Below are 22,667 nucleotides of genomic sequence, written 5' to 3' on the forward strand. Positions count from 1 at the left end.
TCACTGGCCTAGACTCAGTCACTGTATGTCACAGTTACTGTAAAACACACACGCACGCACGCACGCACGCACGCACGCACGCACGCACGCACGCACAACCTCTCTTATCCCACCAGATTGCTCAGTGCTTCCTGACAAAATAAATAATTAAATGAGAGCAATAACAGCTTCCGAAAAAAGATCCCTCAATTAGAACAGAATGGGTGAATGGGGTGAGGCGGGGGCTGTGTGTGTGGGGGAGTGGTATTTCGGGAACTCAGACACACACTATTACATAAGGGAGACCGTGACCCAAGAAGGTTTTATGCAGTTGTGCGACATTAATTTGTCCCCCCCTTAGCAATCAGCTTAGCAAAAGTATTTTCTAAAATCCTTACAAGTGATCCATGCAGACGGACCAACTGGGGAGGCAAATAAATCAGTGGTGTAGAAGAGAGGTGTGTGTGTGTGTGTCTGAATGTTATGAATGTACGTTTGTCATAAGGGAGAGGTTGTTGGGTTGAGTTACTCGTGTGTGTGTGTCGATCGGGAGAGCAGGCTAGGATGCTGGCTGGTGGGATGAACTCGTAGGTGGGAAGGTGGGACCTAGAAGGCCTGAGTGACACGCTGACAAGAGAATGAGGGAAAGGGGGGTGATCAGATGCCGACACTCTCGGGCAAGAGAGGGGAAGTGAGGGGGGGATTGACAGCTGAAACATGGTTGAGAGCTTGCAGTGTTGACAGATGTGTGTGTGTGTGTGTGTGTATGTTTGGAGGGGAGTGTGTGCAGTCTCAATGTGATTGCCTATCTTTTGTACATGAGGCGTCTAGGCTGCTTCATCTAGCCACCTTTTCACACTCTGTCGCTAGCCACTCTTATCATTCCATCTTTGTCTCAGTCATCCCTCAAATACACTGTTCAGTCTTGTAGCCTACTTGCCGAAACTCTCTGTCCTCTATCCACTCAGCCCCATTTGCACCTGTGCAGTCACGTGCTTCCCCGAGCAGCGAGTGGGCGTACATGCGTCTCATTTTCTGTCTGCATGTCATCTGAGGCTTGAGTCTGTTTCAGAACGCTATTGGCATCAGGCCAGATTGCATCACTTAGCCTCACTAAATCAAATCAAATCAAATCAAATTTTATTTGTCACATACACATGGTTAGCAGATGTTAATGCGAGTGTAGCGAAATGCTTGTGCTTCTAGTTCCGACAATGCAGTGATAACCAACAAGTAATCTAACTAACAATTCCAAAACTACTGTCTTATACACAGTGTAAGGGGATAAGGAACATGTACATAAGGATATATGAATGAGTGATGGTACAGAGCAGCATACAGTAGATGGTATCGAGTACAGTATATACATATGAGATGAGTGTGTAGACAAAGTAAACAAAGTGGCATAGTTAAAGTGGCTAGTGATACATGTGTTACATAAGGATGCAGTCGATGATGTAGAGTACAGTATATACATATGCATATGAGATGAATAATGTAGGGTAAGTAACATTATATAAGGTAGCATTGTTTAAAGTGGCTAGTGATATATTTACATCATTTCCCATCAATTCCCATTATTAAAATGGCTGGAGTTGGGTCAGTGTCAATGACAGTGTGTTGGCAGCAGCCACTCAGTGTTAGTGGTGGCTGTTTAACAGTCTGATGGCCTTGAGATAGAAGCTGTTTTTCAGTCTCTCGGTCCCAGCTTTGATGCACCTGTACTGACCTCGCCTTCTGGATGATAGCGGGGTGAACAGGCAGTGGTTCGGGTGGTTGATGTCCTTGATGATCTTTATGGCCTTCCTGTAACAACGGGTGGTGTAGGTGTCCTGGAGGGCAGGTAGTTTGCCCCCGGTGATGCGTTGTGCAGTCCTCACTACCCTCTGGAGAGCCTTACGGTTGAGGGCGGAGCAGTTGCCGTACCAGGCGGTGATACAGCCCGCCAGGATGCTCTCGATTGTGAATCTGTAGAAGTTTGTGAGTGCTTTTGGTGACAAGCCGAATTTCTTCAGCCTCCTGAGGTTGAATAGGCGCTGCTGCGCCTTCTTCACGACGCTGTCAGTGTGAGTGGACCAATTCAGTTTGTCTGTGATGTGTATGCCGAGGAACTTAAAACTAGCTACCCTCTCCACTACTGTTCCATCGATGTGGATAGGGGGGTGTTCCCTCTGCTGTTTCCTGAAGTCCACAATCATCTCCTTAGTTTTGTTGACGTTGAGTGTGAGGTTATTTTCCTGACACCACACTCCGAGGGCCCTCACCTCCTCCCTGTAGGCCGTCTCGTCGTTGTTGGTAATCAAGCCTACCACTGTTGTGTCGTCCGCAAACTTGATGATTGAGTTGGAGGCGTGCGTGGCCACGCAGTCGTGGGTGAACAGGGAGTACAGGAGAGGGCTCAGAACGCACCCTTGTGGGGCCCCCGTGTTGAGGATCAGCGGGGAGGAGATGTTGTTGCCTACCCTCACCACCTGGGGGCGGCCCGTCAGGAAGTCCAGTACCCAGTTGCTCCCGTGTTAGTGGGGCTAATGCTGGGCTACGCTAGGCAGCTCTGTGCCAGTCTCGCAAATCTTTCATAGGGACAAATGCAGCATCTCATCATCTGTTTGGGTGTTAAAATGCTAACACTACCACCAACAGATGTACGCTAAGAAATGATTCAACCTGCTAAGCAAGCAAGCCACCATTGCATGGGGGACAATTGGTGCCGTGCTTGTATGAATCCCGGGTGGTGTTCAATATGACATGCTACGGTAAATGTTTCCAAACATTTTGCAACAGAAAACGTAAATGAGTGTTTCTTGTTGTAGAACTCCATGTAGTCCTTACCTATTTTCTTCCTTTTGGTACCTAATGAACACGGCCCAACTATGTAGAAGGATACAGGCAAATGTTTACCATTATCCTAGTAAATGTCATCCATGTTGTTTTCAACATTTAGCGTCGGGCATCTCTGCACTGGGCAAAGCCCCAGAGCGAAGGAAGGAGAACAATGGGAAAACAGTTGAGGAATGAAAGAGTGCGTACTAGAGACGTGTGTGTGTGTGTGTTTGTGTGTGTGTGTGCGTGCGTGTGTGTCCGTGTGTCGGTCTGTGTCTACGCATGTGTCTGAAGACATAGAGCAGTAGCTACGTAGCACCGTGGACCAGAGTGCAGGCAAGTGACACTGATGGAGAGAGGGAAAGAGAGGAAATGAACGCGAAGGCTACAGGGTTGGAGAACATGGGGAGATTGGAACGAGGGAAGAAAAAAAATGACGTGCAAGCAATCAGGAGAAAGTGGGAGCGATAGATTTGGAGCAAGGGAGAGATTCAAAGAGATAATGAAGATGAAGTGAATGAACGGTGTGAACGAGGAGGAAAGAGATGTGGAGAGAGTGAATAAGAGACTGGGGAAGGGGGGTGGAGGGGAGAGAGAGAGTGACAGAGGAGATAAGGGGGGGGGGGGCTGAGTCTCTGCTTTTACGGTGGGGTGATTACGTGACTGAGAGGAGAGTGCAGCGCCATGTATAATGCTCTCAAGACGGACATTAAGACGCGCTGCCCGACTCAGTCTCTCTCTGCCTTCTTTCTCTCCTGCGTTCCGTTCCTTCTCTCTCTCTCCGTCTCTGCTAATGATCCACGCGTCTTGCCACACAGCCGGGCTGAGTGATACCCACTGACAGTACCACTCAGGCGGAAACTCTGCAGGCCCCTTCTCGGAGAAGCGGCAACACACACACACACACGCACGCACGCACGCACGCACGCACGCACGCACACACACATACATACAAGCACATTCAACAGTACTAATAGACATAATGGTACTTTTATCCCTCTGTAGAGGAGGCAATACAATATATATCCTGTATGCCTTATAGCGACCTGTGTATGACTGTAGTCTGAATCTATAATCCCCATTGGCCTATGCGGTCACCCCGCCACACTCCCCTACACAGCCGCGTATGCCCTCGGGCAGTACGACCCCATACATCCTACTACATCCCCTTACAACCCTCCACAGCCCCATACATATGTCTCAGTGCAACATAAGCCCATACAGCCCTGGACACCTCCTGTGAACCAGGTCTCATGTTCCTGCCCTAATCCGGCCTGCCTCGTGCAATCCCATACATCTTTACCCAGACCCATAGATAGACTGTACGTCCCCACCCAGACCCATAAATAGACCGTACGTCCCCGTGCAGCATGACCCCATTCATCCGTACAGTCTCATACAGTCCCATACAATCTGACATAGACCTATACGCCCCTTATGAACCAGGTCTCATTTCCCCGCTCAAACTGTAATCCGGTAGGCCCGCCCAGCCATAACTGCTGCCGAGAGGGAGAGGTTAGGTCAAGAATTAGGTCATAGGCCCAATAGGAGCCCACTCCTCCAATTAGCGAGTGGATTAAGCAGGGGAGTGTGTGCATCTGCGTCAGCACGCTGGCAGCTCCAGCCGCTCCTAATCCAGACATGGCCTCTATGGTAACAGAGGGTCCTGGGAAGACGAAGTAACCCACATTTCTCATTCTTCGGCTCACTAATCCCCTCTCGACTTCACAAACAAAAAAGGTGATACATCCAGGTGCTGCCGATTGTGTCTCGTACACTTTGAGTTGAGGAGAATGCTAAGGGTGAGTTAAGGTTCCAATAGTAGTTGAAGTGGTCCTACTTTCAAAACGTTCCTGCACGGTTCACAGTCAATAAGTAGCCTTGAAAATCCACTGAATTGAAATGTTTTCACTTTTGCTTTACCTTTCCATGTATTTTGTCTCTTCTCAATGAATCGGGGATTGCGCATAAACTTGTGCATAAACTTCTCAGCGACCCGTGTCTTCAATGTGGGGGTATATCCCAAATCTATCACCCATTTGGTTTTACGAATCCAATCAACAAGGCCGAAATAGTGCATTGGTTTTCTACTGAGAGACTCTCTTGAAGTAACACTGCATCACTTTCAGATACTCGCGGGCTACTACTGTCTGGCCTGTGTGGTTTTCTTTACAGCCCTACAGCTGATACATTCTATATGAAACATTTCTATGTTTACATTCTATATGAGGCATTTCTATGTAAGGGTTTTGGAGACAACATTCAGACTACTGCAGTTGCATTTAAAAAAAAAATGTACCCCCTTTTCGTGGTATTCAATTGTTAGTAGTTACTATCTTGTCTCATCGCTACAACTCCCAGGCTTGGGAGAGACAAATGTCGAAAGCCACACGTCCTTCGAAACACAACCCAACCAAGCCGCACTGCTTCTTAACACAGCGCGCATCCAACCCGGAAGCCAGCCGCACCAATGTGTCGGAGGAAACACAGTGCACCTGGTGACCTTGGTTCGCACGCACTGCGCCCTGCCCGCCACAGGAGTTGCTAGAGCGCGATGAGACAAGGATATCCCTACCGGCCTCACCCAGACAACGCTAGGCCAATTGTGCGTCACCCCACAGACCTTCGCGGCCGGCTGCGACAGAGCCTGAGCGCGAACCCAGAGTCTCTGGTGGCACAGCTGCGATGCAGTGCCCTAGACCACTGCGCCACCCGGGAGGCCCAGACTATTGCAGTTTTGATGTTGGTAGGTTATTTATACGTTTGCCTGCATATACAGTATGTTCATTTTGACATGAACTCTGTGTGCATTCATTAAAGCATAAATAGCCCTAGAACTGAAACTTCAGTGTACAGTATAGCTCTGAGGGGTAGTGTGGGTAAGAGGGTTATCAGTCAGCACGCACCAACAGGGAGAGCGCAAGGTAGATGGATGAGAGAGCGGTGGAGAGACATAGATGGAGAGACAGAGAAAGGAAGGAAACAGGGAGAGACAGAGAAAGGAAGGAAACAGGGAGAGACAGAGAGAGGAAGGAAACGGGGAGAGACAGAGAGAGGAAGGAAACAGGGAGAGACAGAGAGAGGAAGGAAACGGAGAGACAGAGGGGAAGGAAACAGGGAGAGACAGAGAGAGGAAGGAAATAGGGAGAGACATAGAGAGGAAGGAAACATGGAGAGACAGAGAGAGGAAGGAAACAGGGAGAGACAGAGAGAGGAAGGAAACAGGGAGAGACAGAGAGAGGAAGGAAACAGGGAGAGACAGAGAGAGGAAGGAAACAGGGAGAGACAGAGAGGGGAAGGAAACAGGGAGAGACAGAGAGAGGAAGGAAACAGAGGGTGAGACAGATAATGAGAAATAAAGAGGGAGAAAGAAAGATTGAGGGAACAAGAAGAGGAATAGTGGGGATAGTCGTAATGAAGTTTTCAGGAGCCTCTTAAAAGGTCACGGCATGGCTCTACACCCCCCCTCCCCCACCAATACTGCACTCCCCCCATCGCTATCTATCCCGCCATCAGCCCCCCCCCCCCCCCATCTGTGTCCATTAGCCATTCATGAACCCACTCATAGCCACTCATTAGGGAGGGAAGGGGTTTGAAGCGATTGCATTCAGAGGAGAGGAGTCTGTGACCGGAGCATACTGATTAATATTTCAGCGTCTCCCGTCGAGGAGCTGAGAGCAAGTTTTCCCCGCTTATGTTGTAGAGTAGTGCGTTTCTCTCTCTCTCTCTCTCTCTCTCTCTCTCTCTCTCTCTCTCTCTCTCTCTCTGTGGTTGGCTGCTCTCCCATTCTCTCTCCCACGCGACTAAGAGATTGAGAGAACGACCCCCCCCTCCCCTCTTGTTTTCCTCTCATACACTCACAGACAAATGTACAGACACACACCACCAGACCCTAACTCAAACTGACTTAATTGGGCTCTTTTTGTTTCGGGAAATGGAGGCAGAAGGCAGAGGAGGAGGGGTGAAATCCCTCCCATTCCACTTTTCCTCCTAACTCAGAGGGGTATCTCTCCTTCTCTCATTAGTCTAGACAGTGAGACAAGTTACCCCAGCGGACAGGGTGTTCTGTGCCCTTCACCACCGCCACCCCCCATTGAGAATCAAACTAGGCAATAAAGCTCCTCATTCATACAGTAGGTTGGCACTTCCAATCTTTCTGTACAGCACTTTGAGATATCAGCTGATGTACTAAGGGCTATATAAATAAATTTGATTTGATTTGATTTGATTTTGATTTGATTTGATTTGAGGGTCAAGCAACCATATATATAACTAGAATCCATTTAATTTCCATGGAAGCAACATGGTTCATACATTTTCCACTACAAAAGGCACTCTTACTGTATGTGTATGCACTTCAGTGTTAAAGGCAAGGTACCTTGACCTATGAACTCAGCATTATCACTTCGCTATATCACTCTCTGTACTCCGTTTAAGCAATCTCGGAGGCCTCTCTTGAGGGATGAGTAAGTCCTGAATGAGCACTCTCTTACTCTACAGTATGGGCTTTTGTTTTTGTGAAGGAATGCTGCTATAGTATGTTTCCTTGAATATGTTGTGTGGTAGGTTCCCATTGAGCCGTTGTACTGTATGGTTGGATATGTAGCTTAGCTGTATGTGAAGTTGAAATCATTCATTGTTTGTTCATGCTCATGGACTGAATTTCCAGGAAGTAGATGGAATGGGCTCACTGGACATTTCCTTTCGTGGGATAGCCGGAGGCAAAGTTCATTCATGTTCATGAGTTGCGTTGGGTGATTGGTTGAGCTTTCTTGGGTGTGTGATGTCACACAGATGCGCTGCAGAGCTGTCTGTTTAGCTTGGTCACCAGCCTAAGCAGTAAGCACTGAATGACTTGGGAAACCCAACTTCATTAATTGTGAAATAAATTGAAGACTCACCCATCTATTTTAGTTTCACTGTCTTGTCGTTCACAAAAACGAGTCCAGTAATTGTTATTTTTACCTTTGCACAAACTGTCTGCTGCTTGATATGAGCAAGTTGACCCAAATCTATCAAAGAATAGGAAATCCACGATTAGTTGGTGAGCTAGCTAGCTACATTTCAGTAATTTCGCTATCCTCCTAAATGCAGTGGTCAGTGGATAAACTAACTATGAGATGAACATATTTAGGAGAAAACGAACTAGTAGCCAGTTGATGTTGTCCATGGTGGAAGCATATCTAACCAGTTGTCTCCTGAAGCCTATGTGACCTGTCTATAACTACCGAGTCTGGACGCAGTCTAGCTAATGTTAGCTAGTTTCAAACGGCTGAGGTGACTAGCTAACGAGCCCTCCTCGGCGGCAATGTTTTTGGGTTGTGGGAATATTAGATATAACGGTCAGTGAAGTTGGTGGTTACTACTGGTTTTAGATTCGAGGGGAGAGACATTGGCCGTCATTATTTTGTGTTTCGATATGGGCTCGGAGTGATGTCACACAGAAGGCTCAACCAATCACCCGGCGGCTATCACTGGATGGCCATATTGGCTCAAAGAGACGGCGGTAACAATTAGTTTACATAAAGTAATATCTCAAGATGGCTCCATGGTTAACAGACGCCGCCATAGTTAAGATCCCCCAACGTTCTCCATTCACACCAAAATTCAAGACCCTCTTTGATCCTCCTTTGTTCTCTTTTCCCTCATTCCTTCTGTAGCTGCCTTTTCTTGACCTAAGATTCCACATATACACTTACCTTTTTCAATGTCATGTGTAGGCGTACATCATAGGTGGGTGTAGCTTTCTGCATCTCTGAATAAGTGTGTATAGCATGTGGTGTATATTGTTGAGGAGCAGTGGTTGGTGTGCTGCACAGGGCGTTTAATGAAGTTCCCCAACACCTCTCCCCTATTAGACGGGTGCCCTCTACCTCTCCCTACTTCAACCCCCCCCCCCTCTCTCCTTAGCTGCCTTTCCCTCGGGGGATAGTTGGCAGGGAGCAGGCCGGCTGCTATGGCAACAAGGAGCCTCCCTCTCCCACAGGTCTCCTTAGCAACTAGTAGCTTGGCATTGCGGTAATGAGCGTGCCCACTGTGCCAGGCTCTTTGTGAGTGTGTGTGTGTGTGTGTGTGTGTGAGTGAGTGAGTGAGTGAGTGAGTGAGTGAGTGAGTGAGTGAGTGAGTGAGTGAGTGAGTGAGAGAGAGAGAGTGTGTGTGCGAGGCCTATGTGTCTATTTTGTTTGCCAGTACATGTGAGAAGATGAACGTGTGAGGGAGAAGCTGTGTGTTATTGCGTGACTGATGCATGTGATATACGTGTAGACATGCCTGAGTTTCGCTCTTCACATCATCTGCACCTCACAAGTCATGATGGATACCCTACTGTGTGTGCGTGTGTGCGTGCCTGCCTGCTTAAGATGCATCCGTGCATGGCTGCGTGCGTGTCTTTCTGGATCTTTGGCCACTTCCATCTGATTGCGATGATCATTAGTCTCTGCGCTATGAAATTGCAAGCAATTAAAAGGGGACTATTCTATGAATTCTGCGTGCCATAAGGCAACCGCTGCCGAATGAGTTCCCTGCTCTGCTGATATGAAATGAAACCCCGAGAACTGAGGTTTATTAAAGTCTGATCAGAGGTGTGTGCTGACCTTTAGAATGCGGGAAATGAGATTGTTATTATTATGAAGGAGATTATGTTGATTATGTTGTAGAGTGAGAGGAGGAGAGAATCGCATCGGCATTGATTCCATTGTTGCATCATCTGTTTCTTTGTGGCAGAGGGTGGTTTCAATATAATCAAATCCACACTCCGCCTGTGGGCCGTTAAAAGACCTGACTCAAGCACACACAAATAGACAAGCACACACACACACACACACACACACACACACACACACACACACACACACACACACACACACACACACACACACACACACACACACACACACACACACACACACACAGAAAGCTGTAAAAGCCTCTCCAGAAACGTGCATGACAGCATGATGGCAGGCCCTGTGGAAAATGTGCGTCTGATGGATCCCCAGACTTTAGTCGAAGTGTGAGCTGTGAGCAGGCCCCACAGGTGGCCCAACCACTACACCTGTTTTGTGAACCCTCACAGGAGGAAGCGAAGCCGAACTCCCATAGCCCCTGTGGAAAACCATACCCTCTTGCATGTGCCCACCTTGTGCCCTCCCTGTCTCAGGTCTTACCCACGTTTGGCGTGGGCGTCAGACGTGATTACGATCCCAGGCGGAGGCTTTTGTTGCGTGGGTGTCATAGATGTCGTGTCCCCCTCACGCCGACCAACTGGAGAGCCGCCAAGACCTCCCTGGCATGCTGTGGTGGATTTTCCGATCCCCTATCCTGGTCTCAGATGGTCTGCTAATCTGTTAGCGGCTATTTTTAGCCGCCAAAGCTTGTGCAGCCCTTGATCCACAGTTCCACACCCGACCGCTAACCATCCCACTTGGTGCTTATAGAAGTATACAGGCAGTGATTTGCCAGGGACTGGCTGCAATTAGAACACAGCCAAGCAGGAATCCCCCATCAATTCCATTACACCATCTCCCCACAGACTTCCTGACTGTGGGCACCATGGCACATGGCAGCTCAAACTCTCAATTGACTTTCCCTCTTTCCCCTTTTGGAATGGCACTGAGGGGTGTGTGGGATGATATAGCAATTCTGAAATTGATTTGGGGGAACATGCCTTAGTAAGGTATGGCAAAGGTTCTCCAGGCTGTGTCTTAGGTACAGATAGTAGCCAATGGTCTGCAATGTAGCTCAGCCTGGTTCCTAGCCAAGGTTTCTGACAGGGCTTGCTGTGACTACACAACTAGACCTACTTGATAGTTCCGTGACTATGGACATACATTGGACCATGGCAATGAGGATGGCATTATACATGACAACTTTTTTTTGTCATTCATCCGATGATCTTCTCCAGAGCGACTTATAGGAGCAATTAGGGTTAAGTGCCTTGCTCAAGGGCACATCACCAGATTTCTCACCTAGGCCTTTCGGTTACTGGCCCAACGCTCTTAACCCTAAGGCTACCAGCCGCCCCTGTGGCATGTGGCGGCTAAGTTAGTTTCTCAACTCCTAGTAAGAGGTCTTCGTTTTTTGAATCGTTCCAATTTGGGCGCAGTCCAGAAATCAGGCTCGTCCATCTGCCCATCTGTCTCTCCTTAAAGTAGGCTCTCCTCCTCTAAAGGGATTTGAATTATCGCCTGACTTTGGGCTTCCTTCGCAGGCAACAAGATCTGTGTTTCTGTCTGTACCTGTGCCACTTGGGATAGCGTGCTGTATCTGCCTTGTTCCGTATAGAGCCATATTTTATCTACCATTAGGCCCTTCAGTCCCCTTGAAGCCCTCCCATCCCTCCACTCCACCCCACCCCTGCAGACAGAGAAGGCTGAATGCACCAACCCCCCGATTCCCATTAATCTATGCGCCTCTAAATTCTTTATTTCCCTTCAAAGGGGGACAAGCCGAGCTGTGACATCAATCACGGGAAGCGAATATTTAGCCAGTGCTAATTTCCATCAATAGCCTGGAGACAGGCTTAGCTGACAAAACTCATTCCTTTGCCTGAACAAAACTGCTTGTGTTTGAGCCTCCACCCCCCCCCCCCCACCCCTTCTGCAGAGGCACAAACAGCCATCACAATAAAGCCACAGCCAGAGCCTCTCCTGGTCCCCCTTGATTTGTGCTTATCTAATGAATGGCGTGCTATGAAGAGATACCCATAGACAGCAGAGGGGCATAATGGCTGCTTTCTGTATGAAATGGGATTGATAAACACCGAATGAGTACATGGCGAATGGCGGTAAACAGCTTCCAGACAGACGCTCGTCTTTGCAGAACGAACATGCCAGTCATCCAACCCTTTTAAGTTATTTGAACCGGGTGAGTGGTTTCTTTTGGCGTTCCCATGCGAGCCCTCTTGTCTTTGGGCTCGTCACTCGGTTCTATTTGAATGAGTACACCCTCTCTCCACAAGACGGGCCCTGTACAGTTTGACCTGTTTCTTCTATCCTCTCTTGTGAGTATGTGTGGGGGGTAGAGGGGCCCCATTTTGAGGGCAGCCCATTGTGTGGCTCGGAGGGTTCTCACACACTGGGCTCCATACTATACCTCCACATTCCCACCCCCTTACCCCCCCCCCCCTGTCCCAGCTGCCCGCCTTGCCAGTCAAGCCAACCCAGACGGTCTATTGCCCCACCACCCCGCTCACCACAGTCTTAATGGCAGATTGCTACCCTGGGAGTGGTGGCACAGGGGACACACATTGGCATTGCGCCAGGCTGGGCAACTGGGCGCGGTCACCCTACTCACACAAACTCACACGGGGGGTACCCTCGGGCAAGAGCATTGGAAAGGGAGCCATAATCACCTTCACAAGGATAGTCCAATAGAATATCTTCCTACAGACAGGCAGACCTTGATGTGTCTGAAGCCAAGCCTTAGCATTGAAGGCTATTAAGTTGAATCGATTCTCCAAGTTGAACTGCCTACTCCAGATTCCAAAAAATCAAACTCAGTGGGTGTGTGGAGGGAGGACTGAGCAGGAATCAATGTGAATGGCCAGAACGCTGAGGGGCAAATTAAAGGGTTTGAAAGAGAATTATTTACCATGACCAGGGCCCGTTTTGTTTTTGTTCATTCTCGGAACATGAACAAAAGCTCGGTCGATCCAAAACAGGAAGTCTTGTAGTCTCTATTGGATTGACTTTGAACAAGTACCCCAGTCTTGGAAAAAGGAAAAATCCCTTTCTGCTGCTCTGAGGCCACCTGCGTCGGAAAGAGAGTGAACGTGTCCGATTTGAGCGGGTTAATGGGTCTTAAACTTAATCTGCGGGCAAAGAGGCTGTGGTAGAGTGGCTTGGTACAGAGCGAATGAAGAAGACGTAAGTCAGGTATCAGGATCGTGGGCTCTAATGAGAGTTGATCTCAAGCCGATTGTCTCTCTGGGGCCATCGGAGTGCCACACCATAGAAATAGAATTACTAGAAAGGGCAATTCCCATTCAAGTCAATTACTTATGTGAAGGGTGAACCGGCTGCCGTATTGAATGTAGCCATGAGTGTTCTGTGAACTTGATGTGGTCTGAGGGGCTTTACCATTCTAGTAATTATATTTATATGTGCTACACAGTCTTCCACGGGCTACAATTGTTCTATAAATCGGACAGATGCCCTTTTCACAAATAACAGTGCGAGGCTACTGAAAACCCGTTGTTGTTGTTTAAAAACCCACTGTGATATATACATTTCCATAGAAGTTTGATTTGACAACTTTTGATATACAGCAAGTCTGTTTACTTAAGTCGGATGGGATCAGGCAATACATTTGTGTCTTCGCTTTCTATTTTCACTTTATCATTTTGGCCTTCCACAATATGTATTGTATCAATGGGCCTGATTTCAATAGGAGATCGCTGCCGGACCAAGGGTTGGAATGTGTTTTCCGTGTCATTGTGTGTTTTTGTGTGCTTCCTTTCATTTGTCTGGTCCTGAAAGCCAGGGGGCTGAAGAAACATTTTATGAATATTTAATAGAGAATAATGTTTTCAATTTTATTCTGTTGTAAGCCTGTGGGGAGAAGTATGGAAAAAACCACCCTCAAGGACAAACTCAGAGTGAGGCATTCCGCTTAGCTCTGTCAGATAGGAAATTGAAAGGGTGGTTGTATTAACATGGCCTTGTAGATCATGGCCTTTCTTCTCATTGTCTTACATGGACAGGTTGCTTAACAAAGGAATCTCCGTAGTCTGCCCCCTCATCCTCCTCCTCCCATTGGATCATACCGTATCTGGACTGCCCGCGGTGCACACGAAGACCTGACAGTGGACGGTGTGAGACGCCCAGCTGGGAGTGCCCCTGAATCAACTCCAGGATTAGCTCGGGATTGTCTGGGATTACTCAGGATGGAGCGGGATTAGCACAGGCTGCCTGCGACTGGCTGTTTTAGGGGCGTGAGTGAGTGGGGCATGGGCCGGCCATATTTCCCCTGACTCAGGCCGAGATTGGGCGAGAGGCCAGGGCTAGGCTACATCAACACAGGGAGGGACACCTGTAACCTGGCAGGGCTATTCTCAGTCCCTAAACCCACACCCAAACAGGATGACTACTACTGAGAAACGCCGGGTTTGAAAACAAAACAGAAAGGCCGGCAGACAGGAAGCAAACAGCTAGCTGACTACGCCATCATGGCCAACTTACCCACGCAATGGCTGTGTCCCAAATGGCACCGCAGTCCCTATATAGTGCTCCACTTTTGAACAGAGCCCTATGGACCCTGGTCAAAAGTAGTGCATTATATAGAGCATAGGGAGCCAGTTGGGACACAGCCGATCCCTTAAATCTCTCTTAAGCAGGTGGATTCAGGATTCATCAGATAAAGAGGGCATGGGGATGATGTTCAAATCCCTCTCCCAAGTCTATAGCGGGGGACTTTTTTTGATCCTACATGCTACGTTTGGAACAGATCAGAGATCATACGCGGTAGCGGCTTCAACCGGGTCCGGTCCCATTGAAGGAGGTGCATTTTCATTCGGCCTTCAATCAACCTGTCATCTAACCTGATGGACAGCATTTGTCATGATCTGATAAGGTAATGTTCTGGTGTGGGAGAGACAGGTATACCTTGTTTACACTAGCAAGCCGGACCGAACTTTGCTGAGCCAAGCTGTTTGAGCTGGCTGGGTATCCACCATAGTTGCTTGAACTGTGCCGAAAAGATCCATGTGAAAAGAAAATATGTGAGCCAACACAGTACAGTTCCGGTCGGCCCTGTAGTGTGAAAAGGGTAGTAGTCGGCGCAGGCACGTAGTCGCCCGCCCCTAACCGCCGACCGGGCATCCCCGACGGACTGGCATGGCCCAGATGCAAGAAACACTGCTTTGAGTTAGAGAGAGAGCTGCAGCATCAAACAGCCATCTCCCCAATCCCCCCCCCCCGCTACCCTTACTCTGCCTCCCTGCTCTACCCACCACAATATCATATACTCCCTCTCCTGCACGTTTACCAACAGTTGCCATGGTTACCCAATGCTCGAGGTGTCACAGCGAGGCAACCAAAGGGAGGCATTCACAGATCACCTGCATTCAGTCAGTCGCCGCTTTTCAGTTGGTGCTCCACAATTTGATTTGTGTGTACTCAGACTGTGCCATTCGCCCGTGAATACAAATGATGTGCGACACAATGGACGTTGTACCTCAATCTGAAACAATGGAATATAGTACTATAGTGCCAATGTAAGGCTTAGCCACACTAGGTGCTTTGGTTACATTTTGCCGTTCAAGTTTCAGAATAGCGCCTACAGCGAAAGCAGAACAGAACAACTATTGTCAATCAATATTTATCAGTGTTCACTTGGCCTTCACTTGGCCTTGACGAAAAAGTCTAATACACCTACAAATTGTTTTTGGAATGAGAAAGTGAATGAACAGAGTCATCTGTTGAGAGTTTGTCACTGAATTTGAGTGTTCCAAAAAATAAATGTGGGGAAAGAAATGGACAGAAAATGTGAAATCTTTCTCTCAGCGGTAAATAATGACTGCAGTATATTAACAAACACAGGAGACGTGGAGAGAGGGAGGAAAGAGGATGAAAAGAAAGGAGAGAAGCAACAAGTTTGCAGACCGCTTAGAGAAGATAGAGAGAGAGAGAGAGAGAGAGAGAGAGAGAGAGAGAGAGAGAGAGAGAGGGGGAGAAGGTGGAGAGAAAGAGATGGTTATCGAGAGACGGAATGAGAATAAGGCGATAGAGAGAGTCTGTGTGGGTAGGAGGTGGTTGGTGGGCTCCATCCGTTATCCCTGGTAGCTCCTAGCTCAATCTCCCGATCCATCTCCACATGGCTGGTGCTGGGCCAGAGTGGCAGCCACATCAAACACAATCCCCAGCCAGGCACATCGAACCAGGGATTCGTTTACATCTACCAGGCAGAGGAGAAGAAGTGGTGAGGAAAGAGACAGAGGGAAGGAGGGAAGGAGGGAAGGAGGGAGGAATACCCTCCACTTCACATGAGATAAAGTGGACGTAGTGTCTTCAGTTCAGACAATCTTTGGCACTCTCACCTGATAGATTGTACAAAGAGTCTGGCTCACTCCAGTTTAGACTACAGAGTGAAGAATAGATTTTAGGACATGAGTCCTACTGTTTGGTAAAGGCACAAGTAGCTAGTTTGTAGACGCCATGATGGTGAATAGGCAGGAGAGTTACAGAGAGACTGGGTCACTTTGTAGACTACTGAGGGGTATACCACGAAGCATGATCAATGAGTTAGCCAGCTAACCTAATCATTCTGAAAAAAATGTAAAACATTTTTTGAAAGATAACCTTGAAATGGACATGGTCTAAGTTGACTCGACAACCAGAAACACATATTTTAGTTTCGATGTCTTAATGACGCAGAAATGGGTAGTTATTATCGGGTTGCTTATCAAAGTTAGCTGGCTAACTCATTTATCCTGCTTTGTAGTATACCCCTGTGGACTACCTACCAGGCAATTGATTTATGGACCCATTTTTTTACAAAGTGATCTATCTGGATTTCGCCTATTGGATAGGATTAAATTGATAAAAACAGAATGGACTATTAATTGACTCTATGCATTTAATCATATCCGGTAGTTGAAATTCGGACAGATAACTTCAAGACAAACTGGGCCCTGGTGTCTACGGTTTAGAGGGCCGACAAGGTACTAGCAAGTCTTTTGTGGCCCCAGGATGGTGAGTGTAGAGCGGCTCTATAAGCATAAACACAAACTGTCTGGTACATATTGATCAGCGAAGCTCTTCTTGGAAGGGGAATCCACACACTCCCCAGTGGCTTCAATGTGTGCGAGATAAACCTTTAAACAGTCATCAGTATGGAGCAGCAGGCTTGGGATCAGATTGGCAGGTTGCACGTCGTCAAAGTCGCTGGCACTCTAGTTTCCTCTCCGACAGACAGTTGTTTCATATTATTATTATTATTTTTTTTATTTCACCTTTATTTAACCAGGTAGGCAAGTTGAGAACAAGTTCTCATTTACAATTGCGACCTGGCCAAGATAAAGCAAAGCAGTTCGACAGATACAACGACACAGAGTTACACATGGAGTAAAACAAACATACAGTCAATAATACAGTATAAACAAGTCTATATACAATGTGAGCAAATTAGGTGAGAAGGGAGGTAAAGGCAAAAAAAGGCCATGGTGGCAAAGTAAATACAATATAGCAAGTAAAACACTGGAATGGTAGTTTTGCAATGGAAGAATGTGCAAAGTAGAAATAAAAATAATGGGGTGCAAAGGAGCAAAATAAAGAAATAAATTAAATACAGTTGGGAAAGAGGTAGTTGTTTGGGCTAAATTATAGGTGGGCTATGTACAGGTGCAGTAATCTGTAAGATGCTCTGACAGTTGGTGCTTAAAGCTAGTGAGGGAGATAAGTGTTTCCAGTTTCAGAGATTTTTGTAGTTCGTTCCAGAGAACAGCAGAGAACTGGAAGGAGAGGCGGCCAAAGAAAGAATTGGTTTTGGGGGTGACTAGAGAGATATACCTGCTGGAGCGTGTGTTACAGGTGGGAGATGCTATGGTGACCAGCGAGCTGAGATAAGGGGTGACTTTACCTAGCAGGGTCTTGTAGATGACATGGAGCCAGTGGGTTTGGCAACGAGTATGAAGTGAGGGCCAGCCAACGAGAGCGTACAGGTCGCAATGGTGGGTAGTATATGGCGCTTTGGTGACAAAACGGATTGCACTGTGATAGACTGCATCCAATTTGTTGAGTAGGGTATTGGAGGCTATTTTGTAAATGACATCGCCAAAGTCGAGGATTGGTAGGATGGTCAGTTTTACAAGGGTATGTTTGGCAGCATGAGTGAAGGATGCTTTGTTGCGAAATAGCAAGCCAATTCTAGATTTAACTTTGGATTGGAGATGTTTGATATGGGTCTGGAAGGAGAGTTTACAGTCTAACCAGACACCTAAGTATTTGTAGTTGTCCACGTATTCTAAGTCAGAGCCGTCCAGAGTAGTGATGTTGGACAGGCGGGTAGGTGCAGATAGTGATCAGTTGAAGAGCATGCATTTAGTTTTACTTTTATTTAAGAGCAATTGGAGGCCACGGAAGGAGAGTTGTATGGCATTGAAGCTTGCCTGGAGGGTTGTTAACACAGTGTCCAAAGAAGGGCCGGAAGTATACAGAATGGTGTCGTCTGCGTAGAGGTGGATCAGGGACTCACCAGCAGCAAGAGCGACCTCATTGATGTATACAGAGAAGAGAGTCGGTCCAAGAATTCAACCCTGTGGCACCCCCATAGAGACTGCCAGAGGTCCGGACAGCAGACCCTCCGATATGACACACTGAACTCTATCACAGAAGTAGTTGGTGAACCAGGCGAGGCAATCTTTTGAGAAACCAAGGCTGTCGAATCTGCCGATGAGGATGTGGTGGTTGACAGAGTCGAAAGCCTTGGCCAGATCATATGAAAAGGGGTCATATGCATACTTGATTCAGCTGATGTCTACAGATGAGGAGTTCTGGGACATGCACAAAGGCGGCCAGTACCCGTAGGCCTGAAAGTCACACGCTGTCCTCACCCAGAGCTAAAGTGTGACGTTAGGTGGCAGCGGTGGGATCCAGTGTGTTAAACGGTGAAAATGCTTACCGTATATAATATGATGAACAATGTAACGTGCACTCTAAATTAATCTCTCTCTCTCTCTCTCGCCCCCTCTCTCACTCTCTCTTGACCCCCCCTCTCTCTATATATATATCTCTATCTATGTCTGCAGAACTCCATCCGACACAACCTGTCCCTCCACACGCGCTTCATCCGGGTGCAGAACGAAGGCACGGGTAAGTCCTCCTGGTGGATGCTCAACCCTGAGGGGGGCAAGATGGGCAAGGCCCCTCGCCGGCGAACCGTCTCCATGGACAACAGCACCAAGTACCTGAAGAGCAAGGGCCGGGTCAGCCGCAAGAGGGTAGGCAGGCCGGGGATTGGTTCTGGGGCTCAAGTGGGGCTCCAGGCTTCCCCTGAGCAGGGTAGCCCACCGGGGAAGGTTCTCCCAGGCAATATAGGGGTAGCTGGGGGTGTGGAAGGAGAGTTTGATGCCTGGACGGAGCTCCACTCCCGGGCTAGTTCGTCTACTTCGACCCTGAGCGGGCGCCTCTCGCCCGTCCTGGCCGAGGTCAAGCTGGAGGAGTCAGAGGAAGGCGGGCTCTCCTGCTCGGCCTCGCCCCACCTCTACCCCTCCCCCTCATCCAGCGCCCGTTCCCCGGCCATGGGGGCCGCGGGAGTCCACTGTCCACCCGTGGAGCAATTGCCCCAGCTGGCTAATCTCACGGGGGCGATCAGCCTGGAGGAGAGGCTCCTGGAGGAAGGCTACCACCATCATCATCCTCACCCAGTGGCAGGCCACAAACTTCCCCAGGTCTATCATTACAACCCTGGGGTTAAAGGTCAGGGGTCGTACTGCGGCGCGGTCTACAGCCAGACTGGGATGGGCATGCTGCACCACCACTCACCCATGCAGACCATCCAGGAGAATAAGCCTGCTAGCTTCGGCGGCACCATGCGGGCCTACTCAGGGACCAATGCCCTGCAGAGCCTGCTGACAGGAGGCCCCGGAGTTCCACAGCAGTACTGTGCCAAGGACATAATACTGGGCCAGGAGAGAGATGCCCACTCCATGATGGGGCCCTCCACGAACGGAGTGAGCTCCACCCGTCACAGCCATCACTCCGGACACAACGGACATGCAGCACACAGTCACAATGGCAGCCACACAAACCACAACTCGGCTCACAGACACAACGGTCACAACGGTACTCAGAGTCGTAACCTCAACCCTGTGACCAACCACAACCACAACTCTCCTCATCTTGGCCACAACCTTAGTCAGAACCACAGCAACCACACAACGCACACACCGACTCAAGCCCCAGCCCCAGCCCTGGCCCCACGCATCAGCAGTGGCCACCTCCAGCCCTACAGTCACAAAGCCCCCTATCTTTACAGCCCCCCGTCCCACGCCCACCTCCCCGCTTCCACCACCCTGCCACCCAACCCAGCCGGCATGCTGGGGATGCCTCAGGACTCCTGCCACCTGGCCACCGCCCCCCACCCCTCGCACCCCTGCCACAACACTTACCCCAGCCCCCAACACCAAGGACTGGGCAGTGGACTGTACCACCACCAACGGGGCATGGTGGGAGGTGGCACAGGAGGCAGCTACCATGGTAGCTCATACCACCAGCCTCACCCCCACGAGAGACTACTAGCTGATCTGGACCTGGATATCTTCCACGGGAGCTTGGACTGCGACGTGGAGTCCATCCTCCTCCACGATATCATGGACTCCGGAGAGGAAATGGACTTCAACTTTGACAGCTCCTTGGCCCAGGGGGTCGGGATGGGGATGGGGGTTGGGGTGGGGGTGGGCATGAGTGGACTGGCAGGTCCTCAGCAAGCCCACAACAACCAGAGCTGGGTGCCCGGCTGAGACGTTTCCCGGAGTGCTTCCGGGCAGGCCTCAGAAAAGACTCCACTACCCAGAGTGCTGCAGGCCAGCCCTCACCGCCCCTCAGATAGACAGACTCCACCCCCTCCCCACTAACATGTTGGGGAGCACTGTGCTTGACTGTGTCATTCCTGGACTGAAAACAGAGGAGATGGGACAAACACTGTCACTCACTTCCCATACCTTTCTATGTTGTGTTATAAAAAGCCCCCGTCCCTCCCTGCCCGGACTCCCTCTGGATATTGTAGCTCATGTTACATTGGTTTTTCTCACATCAGCTGTATACTGTGATGACAATCTCAACTGTGTTGTTGCCCAACCTTGTTCCTTTCTCATCTACTATCATGAGACCTGAACTCACCAAGCACTTTAAAACAAGTGGGTCAGACTCCACAGCTCACTCACAAACAGACCTGGGTTCAAATACTATTCAAAATCCTTTCCATCACTTTATCTGGGCTTGACTGAATTTGCCTGGTGCAATGGAACCAATAGAATTGTCGCAAAAGTGCAAACCCCGCCTATCTTGCGCTCCAGGTAGACGACAGCAAAAGCTGAATGGATTTTAAATATCTCAAATGGTATTTGGACCCAGGACTGCTCACGTAGAAGGCAAATTCATGCAGAGTTTGGCTGTTTGCAAGGCGGGTACGGTATTTGACATATCATTTTGCTGAACAAATAAAGAAAGTGCAAGAATCAGAATCTGTAGATACATTCGTGGCATAGATGTATAATGGGGTTGCTATGCTGCTACGTTTACTGCCAGTGGGAAGCAGGGAAAATGTCAGCAAAGATTTCTGATTGATTGCTTATTTGGTCTCTTTGTCAGTGGCTCGTATTAGTCAAATTATACATTTTGGGAAAGACTCTTACAACAACCTGTGCCTCCTCACTGACCTAATTGAAAACTATAATCTGGTGCTTTACTTGACTGTGCAAGTCAAAATGTATGTTATATTAGTCAGTTGCATTCTGTCATTATGTCAATTGAATTAATCTTTAGAATATTCAGAAGAGAACATTCTAAATGGCGTATCACCTTGCCTCAACCAGGGTTTATTTTTTCTTTGTGGCGCCAGCTTTTTTTCTTTAGCTTTTTTCATTTCCCCCCCCTCTCTCTCTCTCTCTCTCTCTCCTTTCTCTCTCTCTCTCTCCTTTCTTTAACCTCTCTCTCTCTCCTTTCTTTAACCTCTCTCTCTCTCCTTTCTTTAACCTCTCTCTCTCTCCTTTCTTTAACCTCTCTCTCTCTCCTTTCTTTAACTTCTCTCTCTCTCCTTTCTTTAACCTCTCTCTCTCTCCTTTCTTTAACCTCTCTCTCTCTCCTTTCTTTAACCTCTCTCTCTCTCCTTTCTATAACCTCTCTCTCTCTCCTTTCTATAACCTCTCTCTCTACTTTCTTTAACCTCTCTCTCTCTCCTTTCTTTAACCTCTCTCTCTCCTTTCTTTAACCTCTCTCTCTCCTTTCTTTAACCTCTCTCTCTCCTTTCTTTAACCTTTCTCTCTCTCCTTTCTTTAACCTCTCTCTCTCTCCTTTCTTTAACTCTCTCTCTCCTTTCTTTAACCCCTCTCTCTCCTTTCTTTAACCTCTCTCTCTCCTTTCTTTAACCTCTCTCTCTCTCCTTTCTTTAACTCTCTCTCTCTCCTTTCTTTAACCTCTCTCTCTCTCCTTTCTTTAACCTCTCTCTCTCCTTTCTTTAACCTCTCTCTCTCTCCTTTCTTTAACCTCTCTCCCTCTCCTTTCTTTAACCTCTCTCCCTCTCCTTTCTTTAACCTCTCTCCCTCTCCTTTCTTTAACCTCTCTCCCTCTCCTTTCTTTAACCTCTCTCTCTCTCCTTTCTTTAACCTCTCTCTCTCTCTCCTTTCTTTAACCTCTCTCTCTCTCTCCTTTCTTTAACCTCTCTCTCTCCTTTCTTTAACCTCTCTCTCTCCTTTCTTTAACCTCTCTCTCTCTCTCTCTTCTTTAACCTCTCTCTCTCTCTCTCCTTTCTTTAACCTCTCTCTCTCCTTTCTTTAACCTCTCTCTCTCCTTTCTTTAACCTCTCTCTCCTTTCTTTAACCTCTCTCTCTCTCCTTTCTTTAACCTCTCTCTCTCTCCTTTCTTTAACCTCTCTCTCTCTCCTTTCTTTAACCTCTCTCTCTCTCCTTTCTTTAACCTCTCTCTCTCTCCTTTCTTTAACCTCTCTCTCTCTCCTTTCTTTAACTCTCTCTCTCTCCTTTCTTTAACCTCTCTCTCTCTCCTTTCTTTAACTCTCTCTCTCTCCTTTCTTTAACTCTCTCTCTCTCCTTTCTTTAACCTCTCTCTCTCTCCTTTCTTTAACTCTCTCTCTCTCCTTTCTTTAACCTCTCTCTCTCTCCTTTCTTTAACCTCTCTCTCTCTCCTTTCTTTAACCTC

At 48.2% G+C, this 22,667-nt stretch overlaps 1 protein-coding gene across 1 annotated transcript in view; it reads left to right on the forward strand.

The window, feature by feature from the left end:
- Window positions 1–21,377, forward strand: part of LOC124005783 (forkhead box protein O3-like) — a 42,255-nt gene extending 20,878 nt beyond the window's left edge. Inside the window, exon 2 of the mRNA XM_046315328.1 lies at window positions 18,542–21,377. Coding sequence (XP_046171284.1) covers window positions 18,542–20,254 — 1,713 coding nt within the window. The 3' untranslated portion in view covers window positions 20,255–21,377. The remainder of the gene's footprint in view (window positions 1–18,541) is intronic.
- The last annotated feature ends 1,290 nt before the right edge of the window (window positions 21,378–22,667 follow it).

Source organism: Oncorhynchus gorbuscha, linkage group LG19 (assembly GCF_021184085.1).
Source record: "Oncorhynchus gorbuscha isolate QuinsamMale2020 ecotype Even-year linkage group LG19, OgorEven_v1.0, whole genome shotgun sequence".
In the NCBI taxonomy this organism is placed as follows: Eukaryota; Metazoa; Chordata; class Actinopteri; order Salmoniformes; family Salmonidae; genus Oncorhynchus; species Oncorhynchus gorbuscha.